The 14,428-nt window shown below is 50.5% G+C and overlaps 1 protein-coding gene across 1 annotated transcript in view; it reads left to right on the forward strand.

Moving 5' to 3' along the window:
• The window catches only part of LOC135513697 (PDZ domain-containing protein 2-like), a 230,329-nt gene that overhangs the window by 154,798 nt on the left and 61,103 nt on the right, over positions 1–14,428 (forward strand). Inside the window, exons 10-12 of the mRNA XM_064936570.1 lie at positions 3,596–3,784; positions 8,214–8,448; positions 11,125–11,242. Of these exons, the coding sequence (XP_064792642.1) occupies positions 3,596–3,784; positions 8,214–8,448; positions 11,125–11,242 (542 nt within the window). The remainder of the gene's footprint in view (positions 1–3,595; positions 3,785–8,213; positions 8,449–11,124; positions 11,243–14,428) is intronic.

The following is a 14,428-nucleotide window of genomic DNA, read 5'->3' on the forward strand; positions in this document are numbered from 1 at the left end:
ATATATAGTCTCCCCCCAGATATATAGTCATCCCCCCAGATATATAGTCTCCCCCAGATATATAGTCTCCCCCCAGATATATAGTCTCCCCCCATATATATAGTCTCCCCCCAGATATATAGTCTCCCCCAGATATATAGTCTCCCCCCAGATATATAGTCTCCCCCAGATATACAGTCTCCCCCAGATATATAGTCTCCCCCAGATATATAGTCTCCCCCAGACATACAGTCCTTCTCCCCCCAGATATATAGTCTCCCCCAGATATATAGTCTCCCCCCAGATATATAGTCTCCCCCAGATATATAGTCATCCCCCCAGATATATAGTCTCCCCCCAGATATACAGTCTCCCCCAGACATACAGTCCTTCTCCCCCCAGATATATAGTCTCCCCCCAGATATATAGTCTCCCCCCAGATATATAGTCTCCCCCCAGATATATAGTCTCCCCCCAGATATATAGTCTCCCCCCAGATATATAGTCTCCCCCAGATATACAGTCTCCCCCAGACATACAGTCCTTCTCCCCCCAGATATATAGTCTCCCCCCAGATATATAGTCTCCCCCAGATATATAGTCTCCCCCAGATATACAGTCTCCCCCCAGATATATAGTCTCCCCCAGATATATAGTCTCCCCCAGACATACAGTCTCCCCCCAGATATACAGTCTCCCCCCAGACATACAGTCCTTCTCCCCCCAGATATATAGTCTCCCCCAGATATATAGTCTCCCCCCAGATATATAGTCTCCCCCCAGATATATAGTCTCCCCCAGATATATAGTCATCCCCCCAGATATATAGTCTCCCCCCAGATATATAGTCTCCCCCCAGATATATAGTCTCCCCCCAGATATATAGTCTCCCCCCAGATATATAGTCTCCCCCCAGATATATAGTCTCCCCCAGATATATAGTCTCCCCCAGATATATAGTCTCCCCCAGACATACAGTCCTTCTCCCCCCAGATATATAGTCTCCCCCAGATATATAGTCTCCCCCAGACATACAGTCCTTCTCCCCCCAGATATATAGTCTCCCCCAGATATATAGTCTCCCCCCAGATATATAGTCTCCCCCCAGATATATAGTCTCCCCCCAGACATACAGTCCTTCTCCCCCCAGATATATAGTCTCCCCCAGATATATAGTCTCCCCCCAGATATATAGTCTCCCCCCAGATATATAGTCTCCCCCCAGATATATAGTCTCCCCCCAGATATATAGTCATCCCCCCAGATATATAGTCTCCCCCAGATATATAGTCATCCCCCCAGATATATAGTCTCCCCCCAGATATATAGTCCCCCCCCAGATATATAGTCTCCCCCCATATATATAGTCTCCCCCCAGATATATAGTCTCCCCCCAGATATATAGTCTCCCCCAGATATATAGTCTCCCCCAGATATACAGTCTCCCCCCAGATATATAGTCTCCCCCCAGATATATAGTCTCCCCCCAGATATATAGTCTCCCCCAGACATACAGTCCTTCTCCCCCCAGATATATAGTCTCCCCCCAGATATATAGTCTCCCCCAGATATATAGTCTCCCCCCAGATATATAGTCTCCCCCAGACATACAGTCCTTCTCCCCCCAGATATATAGTCTCCCCCCAGATATATAGTCTCCCCCAGATATATAGTCTCCCCCAGATATATAGTCTCCCCCCAGACATACAGTCCTTCTCCCCCCAGATATATAGTCTCCCCCCAGATATATAGTCTCCCCCAGATATATAGTCTCCCCCAGATATATAGTCTCCCCCAGATATATAGTCTCCCCCCAGATATATAGTCTCCCCCCAGGTATATAGTCTCCCCCCAGATATATAGTCTCCCCCAGATATATAGTCTCCCCCCAGATATATAGTCTCCCCCAGATATATAGTCATCCCCCCAGATATATAGTCTCCCCCCAGATATATAGTCTCCCCCCAGATATATAGTCTCCCCCAGATATATAGTCTCCCCCCAGATATATAGTCTCCCCCAGATATATAGTCTCCCCCCAGACAAACAGCCCCCCCCAGACATACAGTCCACCCCCATCCCAGACAAACAGCCCCCCCAGACAAACAGCCCCCCAGACATACAGTCCACCCCCATCCCAGACAAACAGCCCCCCCCAGACATACAGTCCACCCCCAGACATACAGTCCACCCCCATCCCAGACAAACAGCCCCCCCCCCCCAGATATACAGTCCACCCCCCATCCCAGACAAACAGCCCCCCCCAGACATACAGTCCACCCCCAGACATACAGTCCACCCCCATCCCAGACAAACAGCCCCCCCCCCAGATATACAGTCCACCCCCAGACATACAGTCCACCCCCATCCCAGACAAACAGCCCCCCCAGACATACAGTCCACCCCCAGACATACAGTCCACCCCCATCCCAGACAAACAGCCCCCCCCCAGATATACAGTCCCCCCCTCCCCCTCCCAGACAAACAGTCCTTCATGATAACCGTCATTGACAGACCAGGAAACAGAGTAGTGTGCTATTGAAATTGAGTTGTATAGTGTATAAAAGTCACATCCTATTCATCTTGGTATATTTTAGACAGAAGCTTGATACAATTTCACAGTGAATGTGTGTTTGCATGTTGAAACACTCTACAGGGTCTACAGAAGCCAAGTCCTTTTCACGTGTTCGTGTGTGGTTGGGCACATACCTGGTACGCACATGTAATGAGTCTGGCTCTTAGTACTTCCTACAGTTTGGTTCTGAATGAAGTGTGTGGGTTTTTGGCCCTGGGGTTCAGACAGTATTGTTGGTAGTTGGTTGTGCTCGGTGGTTGTGAAACCTGTGTGTGTGTGTGTGTGTGTGTGTGTGTGTGTGTGTGTGTGTGTGTGTGTGTTAGGGACTGGGGTTCAGACAGTATTGTTGGTAGTTGGTTGTGCTCGGTGGTTGTGAAACCTTTGTTTGTGTGTGTGTGTGTGTGTGTGTGTGTGTGTGTGTGTGTGTGTGTGTGTGTGTGTGTGTGTGTGTTAGGGACTGGGGTTCAGACAGTATTGTTGGTAGTTGGTTGTGCTCGGTGGTTGTGAAACCTTTGTTTGTGTGTGTGTGTGTGTGTGTGTGTTAGGGACTGGGGTTCAGACAGTATTGTTGGTAGTTGGTTGTGCTCGGTGGTTGTGAAACCTTTGTTTGTGTGTGTGTGTGTGTGTGTGTGTGTGTGTGTGTTAGGGACTGGGGTTCAGACAGTATTGATGGTAGTTGGTACTGTTCTGAAACGTGTGTGTGTGTGTGTGTGTGTGTGTGTGTGTGTTAGGGACTGGGGTTCAGACAGTATTGTTGGTAGTTGGTTGTGCTCGGTGGTTGTGAAACCTGTGTGTGTGTGTGTGTGTGTGTGTGTGTGTGTGTGTGTGTGTGTGTGTGTGTGTGTGTGTGTGTGTGTTAGGGACTGGGGTTCAGACAGTATTGTTGGTAGTTGGTTGTGCTCGGTGGTTGTGAAACCTGTGTGTGTGTGTGTGTGTGTGTGTGTGTGTGTGTGTGTGTGTGTGTGTGTGTGTGTGTGTGTGTGTGTGTGTGTGTGTGTGTGTGTGTGTGTGTGTGTGTGTGTGTGTGTGTGTGTGTGTTAGGGACTGGGGTTCAGCATCGTTGGAGGTCAGGACTCCGCCCGAGGAAGGATGGGGATCTTTGTCAAGACCATCTTCCCCAACGGAGCAGCGGTCGCAGACGGACGACTGAAAGAGGGAGATGAGATTCTGGAGGTGAATGGAGACTCTCTCCAGGGCCTGACCCACCAGCAGGCCATCCAGACCTTCAAGGTAACAGTCTGGGTTATGGTTAGGATTAGGATTAAGGTTTAGGCCATCCAGACCTTCAAGGTAACAGTCTGGGTTAGGGTTAGGATTAGGATTAAGGTTTAGGCCATCCAGACCTTCAAGGTAACAGTCTGGGTTAGGGTTAGGATTAGGATTAAGGTTTAGGCCATCCAGACCTTCAAGGTAACAGTCTGGGTTATGGTTAGGATTAGGATTAGGATTAAGGTTTAGGCCATCCAGACCTTCAAGGTAACAGTCTGGGTTAGGGTTAAGGTTTAGGCCATCCAGACCTTCAAGGTAACAGTCTGGGTTAGGGTTAAGGTTTAGGCCATCCAGACCTTCAAGGTAACAGTCTGGGTTAGGATTAGGGTTTAGGCCATCCAGACCTTCAAGGTAACAGTCTGGGTTATGGTTAGGATTAGGGTTAGGGTTAGGATTAGGGTTTAGGCCATCCAGACCTTCAAGGTAACAGTCTGGGTTATGGTTAGGATTAGGATTAGGGTTAGGATTAGGATTAAGGTTTAGGCCATCCAGGCCTTCAAGGTAACAGTCTGGGTTATGGTTATGGTTAGGATTAGGATTAAGGTTTAGGCCATCCAGACCTTCAAGGTAACAGTCTGGGTTATGGTTAGGATTAGGATTAGGATTAAGGTTTAGGCCATCCAGGCCTTCAAGGTAACAGTCTGGGTTAGGGTTAGGATTAGGATTAAGGTTTAGGCCATCCAGACCTTCAAGGTAACAGTCTGGGTTATGGTTAGGATTAGGATTAAGGTTTAGGCCATCCAGACCTTCAAGGTAACAGTCTGGGTTATGGTTAGGATTAGGATTAAGGTTTAGGCCATCCAGACCTTCAAGGTAACAGTCTGGGTTAGGGTTAGGGTTAGGATTAGGGTTTAGGTCATCCAGACCTTCAAGGTAACAGTCTGGGTTATGGTTAGGATTAGGATTAGGGTTAGGGTTAGGATTAGGATTAAGGTTTAGGTCATCCAGAGCTTCAAGGTAACAGTCTGGGTTAGGGTTAGGATTAGGATTAAGGTTTAGGCCTTCAAGGTAACAGTCTGGGTTAGGGTTAGGATTAGGATTAGGATTAAGGTTTAGGCCATCCAGACCTTCAAGGTAACAGTCTGGGTTAGGGTTAGGGTTAGGATTAGGGTTTAGGTCATCCAGACCTTCAAGGTAACAGTCTGGGTTATGATTAGGATTAGGGTTAGGATTAGGATTAAGGTTTAGGCCATCCAGACCTTCAAGGTAACAGTCTGGGTTAGGGTTAGGATTAAGGTTTAGGCCATCCAGACCTCAAGGTAACAGTCTGGGTTATGATTAGGATTAGGATTAGGGTTAGGATTAGGATTAAGGTTTAGGTCTTCAAGGTAACAGTCTGGGTTATGGTTAGGATTAGGATTAGGGTTAGGATTAGGATTAAGGTTTAGGTCTTCAAGGTAACAGTCTGGGTTAGGGTTAGGATTAGGATTAAGGTTTAGACCATCCAGGCCTTCAAGGTAACCGTCTGGGTTAGGGTTAGGATTAGGATGAAATTTTAGGCCATCCAGGCCTTCAAGGTAGCAGTCTGGGTTAGGGTTAGGATTAGGATTAAATTTTAGGCCATCCAGGCCTTCAAGGTAACAGTCCGGGTTAGTGTTAGGAATAGGGTTGACCTAAGTTCCCGGGTTTTTCAGAAATCCCTTTTGGAGGATAACCCTTAAATTGGAAGTGGTGCATGTCAGTGGCTTTTGACCAATCAATGAGAGTCATGCCTGAAATCAGTATGACGCTCTGTTCTTGTTAATGTCGTTGTCGTTGTTTTGTTGGTCCTAATAATGTGTCTCTGTCTCTGTGTCCTGTCTCTGTGTCCTGTCTCTGTGTCCTGTCTCTGGTCCTGTCTCTGGTCCTGTCTCTGTGTCCTGTCTCTGTGTCCTGTCTCTGTGTCCTGTCTCTGTCTCTGTGTCCTGTCTCTGGGTCCTGTCTCTGTGTCCTGTCTCTGTGTCCTGTCTCTGTGTCCTGTCTCTGGTCCTGTCTCTGTGTCCTGTCTCTGTGTCCTGTCTCTGTGTCCTGTCTCTGTGTCCTGTCTCTGTGTCCTGTCTCTGTGTCCTGTCTCTGGTCCTGTCTCTGTGTCCTGTCTCTGTGTCCTGTCTCTGTGTCCTGTCTCTGTGTCCTGTCTCTGGTCCTGTCTCTGGTCCTGTCTCTGTGTCCTGTCTCTGGTCCTGTCTCTGTGTCCTGTCTCTGTCTCTGTGTCCTGTCTCTGTGTCCTGTCTCTGTGTCCTGTCTCTGTGTCCTGTCTCTGTGTCCTGTCTCTGGTCCTGTCTCTGTGTCCTGTCTCTGTGTCCTGTCTCTGGTCCTGTCTCTGGTCCTGTCTCTGTGTCCTGTCTCTGTGTCCTGTCTCTGGTCCTGTCTCTGTGTCCTGTCTCTGTGTCCTGTCTCTGTGTCCTGTGTCTGGTCCTGTCTCTGGTCCTCTCTCTGTGTCCTGTCTCTGTGTCCTGTCTCTGTGTCCTGTCTCTGTGTCCTGTCTCTGTGTCCTGTCTCTGTGTCCTGTCTCTGGTCCTGTCTCTGTGTCCTGTCTCTGTCTCTGTGTCCTGTCTCTGTGTCCTTTCTCTGTGTCCTGTCTATGTGTCCTGTCTCTGTGTCCTGTCTCTGTGTCCTGTCTCTGGTCCTGTCTCTGGTCCTGTCTCTGTGTCCTGTCTCTGGTCCTGTCTCTGTGTCCTGTCTCTGTCTCTGTGTCCTGTCTCTGTGTCCTTTCTCTGTGTCCTGTCTATGTGTCCTGTCTCTGTGTCCTGTCTCTGGTCCTGTCTCTGTGTCCTGTCTCTGTGTCCTGTCTCTGTGTCCTGTCTCTGTGTCATGTCTCTGTGTCCTGTCTCTGTGTCCTGTCTCTGTGTCCTGTCTCTGTGTCCTGTCTCTGGTCCTGTCTCTGTGTCCTGTCTCTGTGTCCTGTCTCTGTGTCCTGTCTCTGTGTCATGTCTCTGTCTCCTGTCTCTGGTCCTGTCTCTGTGTCCTGTCTCTGTGTCCTGTCTCTGTGTCCTGTCTCTGGTCCTGTCTCTGGTCCTGTCTCTGGTCCTGTCTCTGTGTCCTGTCTCTGTGTCCTGTCTCTGTGTCCTGTCTCTGTGTCCTGTCTCTGGTCCTGTCTCTGTGTCCTGTCTCTGTGTCCTGTCTCTGTGTCCTGTCTCTGTGTCATGTCTCTGTGTCCTGTCTCTGTGTCCTGTCTCTGTGTCCTGTCTCTGTGTCCTGTCTCTGGTCCTGTCTCTGTGTCCTGTCTCTGGTCCTGTCTCTGTGTCCTGTCTCTGTGTCCTGTCTCTGTGTCCTGTCTCTGTGTCCTGTCTCTGTGTCCTGTCTCTGGTCCTGTCTATGTGTCCTGTCTCTGTGTCCTGTCTCTGTGTCCTGTCTCTGTGTCCTGTCTCTGTGTCCTGTCTCCGGTCCTGTCTCTGTGTCCTGTCTCTGGTCCTGTCTCTGTGTCCTGTCTCTGGTCCTGTCTCTGTGTCCTGTCTCTGGTCCTGTCTCTGTGTCCTGTGTCCTGTCTCTGTGTCCTGTCTCTGGTCCTGTCTCTGTGTCCTGTCTCTGGTCATGTCTCTGTGTCCTGTCTCTGTGTCCTGTCTCTGGTCCTGTCTCTGGTCATGTCTCTGTGTCCTTTCTCTGTGTCCTTTCTCTGTGTCCTGCCTCTGGTCCTGTCTCTGTCTCTGTGTCCTGTCTCTGTGTCCTGTCTCTGGTCCTGTCTCTGTGTCCTGTCTCTGTGTCCTGTCTCTGTGTCCTGTCTCTGTGTCCTGTCTCTGTGTCCTGTCTCTGTGTCCTGTCTCTGGTCCTGTCTCTGTGTCCTGTCTCCGGTCCTGTCTCTGTGTCCTGTCTCTGTGTCCTGTCTCTGTGTCCTGTCTCTGGTCCTGTCTCTGTGCCCTGTCTCTGGTCATGTCTCTGTGTCCTGTCTCTGTGTCCTGTCTCTGGTCCTGTCTCTGTGTCCTGTCTCTGGTCATGTCTCTGTGTACTTTCTCTGTGTCCTGCCTCTGGTCCTGTCTCTGTCTCTGTGTCCTGTCTCTGTGTCCTGTCTCTGTGTCCTTTATCTGTGTCATGTCTCTGGTCCTGTCTCTGTGTCCTGTCTCTGGTCCTGTCTCTGTGTCCTGTCTCTGGTCCTGTCTCTGTGTCCTGTCTCTGGTCCTGTCTCTGTGTCCTTTCTCTGTGTCCCGTCTCTGTGTCCCATCTCTGTGTCCCGTCTATGTGTCCCGTCTCTGGTCCCGTCTCTGTGTCCTGTCTCTGTGTCCCGTCTCTGTGTCCCGTCTCTGGTCCCGTCTCTGTGTCCTGTCTCCGGTCCTGTCTCCGGTCCTGTCTCTGTGTCCTGTCTCTGTGTCCTGTGTCCGGTCCTGTCTCTGTGTCCTGTCTCCGGTCCTGTCTCCGGTCCTGTCTCTGTGTCCTGTCTCTGTGTCCTGTGTCCGGTCCTGTCTCCGGTCCCCTGCAGCAGCTGAAAAAGGGTGTGGTGACTCTAACAGTACGGACACGTCTCCGAAGCCCCAGCCTGACGCCGTGCCCCACCCCCACCCTTCTCAGCCGCTCCTCCTCCCCGAACTCCAACGCCAGCGGGGGCAACCCCACCCCAGTACCCACCACCTTCGACGAACCCCCCGAAACCCGCAAGGGACCCCCAGGTCCTGGCCCCAAAGACCGAATCATCATGGAGGTTACACTCAACAAAGGTATCAGAGAAAGTAGGGTTGAACGCAGTGGGGTTTATTTCACTTTAGTTGTTTAGCTCAGTTCAGTCGGTGTGTTAGATTAGAGTGTAGAGGAGGCAGGGTGGCCTAGTGGTTAGAGTGTAGAGGTGGCAGGGTAGCCTAGTGGTTAGAGTGTAGAGGTGGCAGGGTAGCCTAGTGGTTAGAGTGTAGAGGTGGCAGGGTGGCCTAGTGGTTAGAGTGTAGAGGAGGCAGGGTGGCCTAGTGGTTAGAGTGTAGAGGCGGCAGGGTGGCCTAGTGGTTAGAGTGTAGAGGTGGCAGGGTAGCCTAGTGGTTAGAGTGTAGAGGTGGCAGGGTAGCCTAGTGGTTAGAGTGTAGAGGCGGCAGGGTGGCCTAGTGGTTAGAGTGTAGAGGAGGCAGGGTAGCCTAGTGGTTAGAGTGTAGAGGAGGCAGGGTGGCCTAGTGGTTAGAGTGTAGAGGAGGCAGGGTAGCCTAGTGGTTAGAGTGTAGAGGCGGCAGGGTGGCCTAGTGGTTAGAGTGTAGAGGTGGCAGGGTAGCCTAGTGGTTAGAGTGTAGAGGAGGCAGGGTGGCCTAGTGGTTAGAGTGTAGAGGAGGCAGGGTGGCCTAGTGGTTAGAGTGTAGAGGAGGCAGGGTGGCCTAGTGGTTAGAGTGTAGAGGAGGCAGGGTGGCCTAGTGGTTAGAGTGTAGAGGCGGCAGGGTGGCCTAGTGGTTAGAGTGTAGAGGAGGCAGGGTGGCCTAGTGGTTAGAGTGTAGAGCCGGCAGGGTAGCCTAGTGGTTAGAGTGTAGAGGAGGCAGGGTGGCCTAGTGGTTAGAGTGTAGAGGAGGCAGGGTGGCCTAGTGGTTAGAGTGTAGAGCCGGCAGGGTAGCCTAGTGGTTAGAGTGTAGAGGAGGCAGGGTGGCCTAGTGGTTAGAGTGTAGAGGAGGCAGGGTGGCCTAGTGGTTAGAGTGTAGAGCCGGCAGGGTAGCCTAGTGGTTAGAGTGTAGAGGAGGCAGGGTGGCCTAGTGGTTAGAGTGTAGAGGAGGCAGGGTGGCCTAGTGGTTAGAGTGTAGAGCCGGCAGGGTGGCCTAGTGGTTAGAGTGTAGAGGTGGCAGGGTGGCCTAGTGGTTAGAGTGTAGAGGAGGCAGGGTGGCCTAGTGGTTAGAGTGTAGAGCCGGCAGGGTAGCCTAGTGGTTAGAGTGTAGAGGAGGCAGGGTGGCCTAGTGGTTAGAGTGTAGAGGCGGCAGGGTGGCCTAGTGGTTAGAGTGTAGAGGCGGCAGGGTGGCCTAGTGGTTAGAGTGTAGAGGCAGGAGGGTGGCCTAGTGGTTAGAGTGTAGAGGAGGCAGGGTGGCCTAGTGGTTAGAGTGTAGAGGAGGCAGGGTGGCCTAGTGGTTAGAGTGTAGAGGCGGCAGGGTGGCCTAGTGGTTAGAGTGTAGAGGCGGCAGGTAGCCTAGTGGTTAGAGTGTAGATTAGGCAGGGTGGCCTAGTGGTTAGAGTGGAGAGGCGGCAGGGTGGCCTAGTGGTTAGAGTGTAGAGGCGGCAGGGTGGCCTAGTGGTTAGGGTGTAGAGGCGGCAGGGTGGCCTAGTGGTTAGAGTGTAGAGGCGGCAGGGTGGCCTAGTGGTTAGAGTGTAGAGGCGGCAGGGTGGCCTAGTGGTTAGAGTGTAGAGGCGGCAGGGTGGCCTAGTGGTTAGAGTGTAGAGGCGGCAGGGTGGCCTAGTGGTTAGAGTGTAGAGGCGGCAGGGTGGCCTAGTGGTTAGAGTGTAGAGGCGGCAGGGTGGCCTAGTGGTTAGAGTGTAGAGGCGGCAGGGTGGCCTAGTGGTTAGAGTGTAGAGGCGGCAGGGTGGCCTAGTGGTTAGAGTGTAGAGGCGGCAGGGTGGCCTAGTGGTTAGAGTGTAGAGGCGGCAGGGTGGCCTAGTGGTTAGAGTGTAGAGGCGGCAGGGTGGCCTAGTGGTTAGAGTGTAGAGGCGGCAGGGTGGCCTAGTGGTTAGAGTGTAGAGGCGGCAGGGTGGCCTAGTGGTTAGAGTGTAGAGGCGGCAGGTAGCCTAGTGGTTAGAGTGTAGAGGCGGCAGGGTAGCCTAGTGGTTCGAGTGTTGGACTAGTAACCGGAAGGTTGCAAGTTCAAACCCCCGAGCTGACAAGGTACAAATCTGTCGTTCTGCCCCTGAACAGGCAGTTAACCCACTGTTCCTAGACCGTCATTTAAAATAAGAATTTGTTCTTAACTGACTTGCCTGGTTAAATAAAGTTTAAAAATAAGAGCAGTGAAAACAAGGACTGACCATCCATCCAATTGTAATTTTAATCATGTTTTGAGGCTATACAGTGTTTGTTTACAAACATGGAAGTAAAACAAGATTCGATTTTGTCCAAAAAAATGGATGTACCAATCGCAGATTTCTACTTTAATGAGTGTGTCTCTCGTTGAGAGTGGTCTGCCTTTCACAGAGAGGTTCTCTGTGCTGTCGAGTTGTTCACCTCATCGTTGGCCTCCATTTCATATTGCCCTCTCCATGCTTTTGGCTATGACTTAAATAGGAGTTGATCCAGCCTCCATTTCATCGCCTGCAACTATGGAGGAGGAAGAGAAAGACTGATAGCTTGGAAGACGGGACATTTTAAGAATTGTTAGAAATGCATCTTGCTCATCCTCCCTGTGTCCTTGTTTCGTGTGTGTGTGTGTGTGTGTGTGTTCCTCTGTCAGAGCCAGGAGTGGGTCTGGGTATAGGGACCTGCTGTCTAACTCTAGAGAACAGTGTTCCAGCCATCTACATCCACAGTCTGGCCCCCGGCTCTGTCGCCAAGATGGATGGACGACTCAGGTACGTCACATCCCCATTAGTCTCACTCCCTTCGTCACAGATCTAGGATCATCTCATACTCTTGTCTCTCCTCCCAACCTCACTATCTTAGTCACAGATCTAGGATCATCTCATACTCTTGTCTCTCCTCCCAACCTCACTCCCTTAGTTACTGATCTAGGATCATATCATACTCTTGTCTCTCCTCCCAACCTCACTATCTTAGTTACTGATCTAGGATCATCTCATATTCTTGTCTCTCCTCACAACACATCCAACCTCACTCTCTTAGTCACAGATCTAGGATCATCTCATACTCTTGTCTCTCCTCACAACACATCCAACCTCACTCTCTTAGTTACTGATCTAGGATCATCTCATACACTTGTCTCTCCTCACAACACATCCAACCTCACTCCCTTAGTTACTGATCTAGGATCATCTCATACTCTTGTCTCTCCTCACAACACATCCAACCTCACTCTCTTAGTTACTGATCTAGGATCATCTCATACTCTTGTCTCTCATCCAACATCACTAACCCTGGACCCAGTCCTATTTGCATATCGACCCAACAGATCCACAGATGGCGCTGCCCTCTCCCACATGAAAAAGTGGGTAAATTACTGGGGTGGCAGGGGAAATGAATAAGATGGCAGGTCGTGGTTAGAGCGTTGGGCCAGTAACCGAAACGTTGCTGGTTTGAATACCCGACAAGCTGAAAAATATTTTCGATTTGCAATTTCACTTATGTTGGTACTTATGCTGATGCCTAGTCACCTTACCCTGTCTTCTTCTACACATCTATCTCAAATACCTCATACCCCTGCCTCATACCTCTGCACACAGCATCAATCCAGGACTAAGATCGAATCGTACTACACCGGCTCCGACGCTTGTCGGATGTGGCAGGGCCTGCAAACTATTACAGACTACAAAGGGAATCACGCCCGAGAGCTGTCCAGTGACACAAGCCTACCAGACGAGCTAAATAACTTATATGCTCACTTCTAGGCAAGTAACACTGAAACATGCATGAGAGCATCAGCTGTTCCGGACGACTGTGTGATCACACTCTCCGCAGCCGATGTGAGTAAGACCTTTAAACAGCTCAACATTCACAAGGCCGCAGGGACAGACAGATTACCAGGATATGTACTTTGAGTACACTGATGACACAGTGATAGGTCTGATCACCAACAACGATGAGACAGCCTATAGGGAGGAGGTCAGAGACCCTAGCGTGTGTTGCAAGGACAACAACCTCTCCCTCAACGTGATCAAGACTAAGGAGATAATTGTGGACTACAGGAAAAGGAGGACCAAGCAAACCCCCATTCTCATTGACGGGACTTTAGTGGAGCAGGTTGAGAGCTTCAAGTTCCTTGGCGTCCACATCACCAACAAACAAACATGGTCCAAGCACACCAAGAGAGTTGTGTAGAGGGCATGACAAAACCTATTCCCTCTCAGGAGACTGAAAAGATTTGGCATGGGTCCTCAGATCCTCAAAAGGTATTGTAGCTGCACCATCGAGAGCATCCTGACTAATTGCAACACTGTCTAGTATGGCAACTACTCGGCCTCCAACCACAAGGCACTACAGAAGGTAGTACGTATGGCCCAGTACATCACTGGGGCCAAGCTTCCTGCCATCCAGAACCTCTATACCAGGCGGTGTCAGAGGAAGGCCCTAAAAATGGTCAAATACTCCAGCCATCCTAGTTACAGACTGTTCTCTCTGCTCCCGCAAGCGGTACTGGAGCGCCAAGTCTAGGTCCAAGAGGCTTCTAAACAGCTTCCACCACCAAGCCATAAGACTCCTGAACAGCCAATCAAATAGCTACCAAGACCCCTCTTTTACGCTGCTGCTACTGTCTGTTATTATCTATATGCATAGTCACTTTAATAACTCTACCTACATGTACAGTACATATTACTTCAACACCAGTGCCCCCCGCACATTGACTCTGTCCCGGTACCCCCTATATATAGCCCCCACATTGACTCTGTACCGGTACACCCTGTATATAACCTCCACATTGACTCTGTACCGGTACCCCCTGTATATAGCCTCCACATTGACTCTGTAATGGTACCCCCTGTATATAGCCTCCACATTGACTCTGTACCGGTACCCCCTGTATATAGCCTCCACATTGACTCTGTAACGGTACCCCCTGTATATAGCCTCCACATTGACTCTGTACCGGTACACCCTGTATATAGCCTCCACATTGACTCTGTACCGGTACCCCCTGTATATAGCCTCCACATTGACTCTGTACTGTAATACCCTGTATATAGCCTCCACATTGCCTCTGTACCAGTACCCCCTGTATATAGCCTCCACATTGACTCTGTACCGGTACCCCCTGTATATAGCCTCCACATTGACTCTGTACCAGTACCCCCTGTATATAGCCTCCACATTGACTCTGTACCGGTACCCCCTGTATATAGCCTCCACATTGACTCTGTACCATAACACCCTGTATATAGTCTCCACATTGACTCTGTACCGGTACCCCCTGTATATAGACTCCACATTGACTCTGTACCGGTACCCCCTGTATATAGCCTCCACATTGACTCTGTACCGGTACCCCCTGTATATAGCCTCCACATTGACTCTGTACCGGTACCCCCTGTATATAGCCTCCACATTGACTCTGTACCGGTACCCCCTGTATATAGTCTCCACATTGACTCTGTACCGGTACCCCCTGTATATAGCCTCCACATTGACTCTGTACTGTAATACCCTGTATATAGCCTCCACATTGACTCTGTATCGGTAACCCCTGTATATAGCCTCCACATTGACTCTGTACTGTAATACCCTGTATATAACCTCCACATTGACTCTGTACCGGTACCCCCTGTATATAGCCTCCACATTGACTCTGTACCGGTACCCCCTGTATATAGCCTCCACATTGACTCTGTACCGGTACCCCCTGTATATAGCCTCCACATTGACTCTGTACCGGTACCCCCTGTATATAGCCTCCACATTGACTCTGTACCAGAACCCCCTGTATATAGCCTCCACATTGACTCTGTACCGGTACCCCCTGTATATAGCCTCCACATTGACTCTGTACCGGAACCCCCTGTATATAGCCTCCACATTGACTCTGTACCAGAACCCCCTGTATATAGCCTCCACATTGACTCTGTACCGGTACCCCCTGTATATAGCCT

This window comes from Oncorhynchus masou, chromosome 25, assembly GCF_036934945.1.
Source record: "Oncorhynchus masou masou isolate Uvic2021 chromosome 25, UVic_Omas_1.1, whole genome shotgun sequence".
NCBI lineage: Eukaryota > Metazoa > Chordata > Actinopteri > Salmoniformes > Salmonidae > Oncorhynchus > Oncorhynchus masou.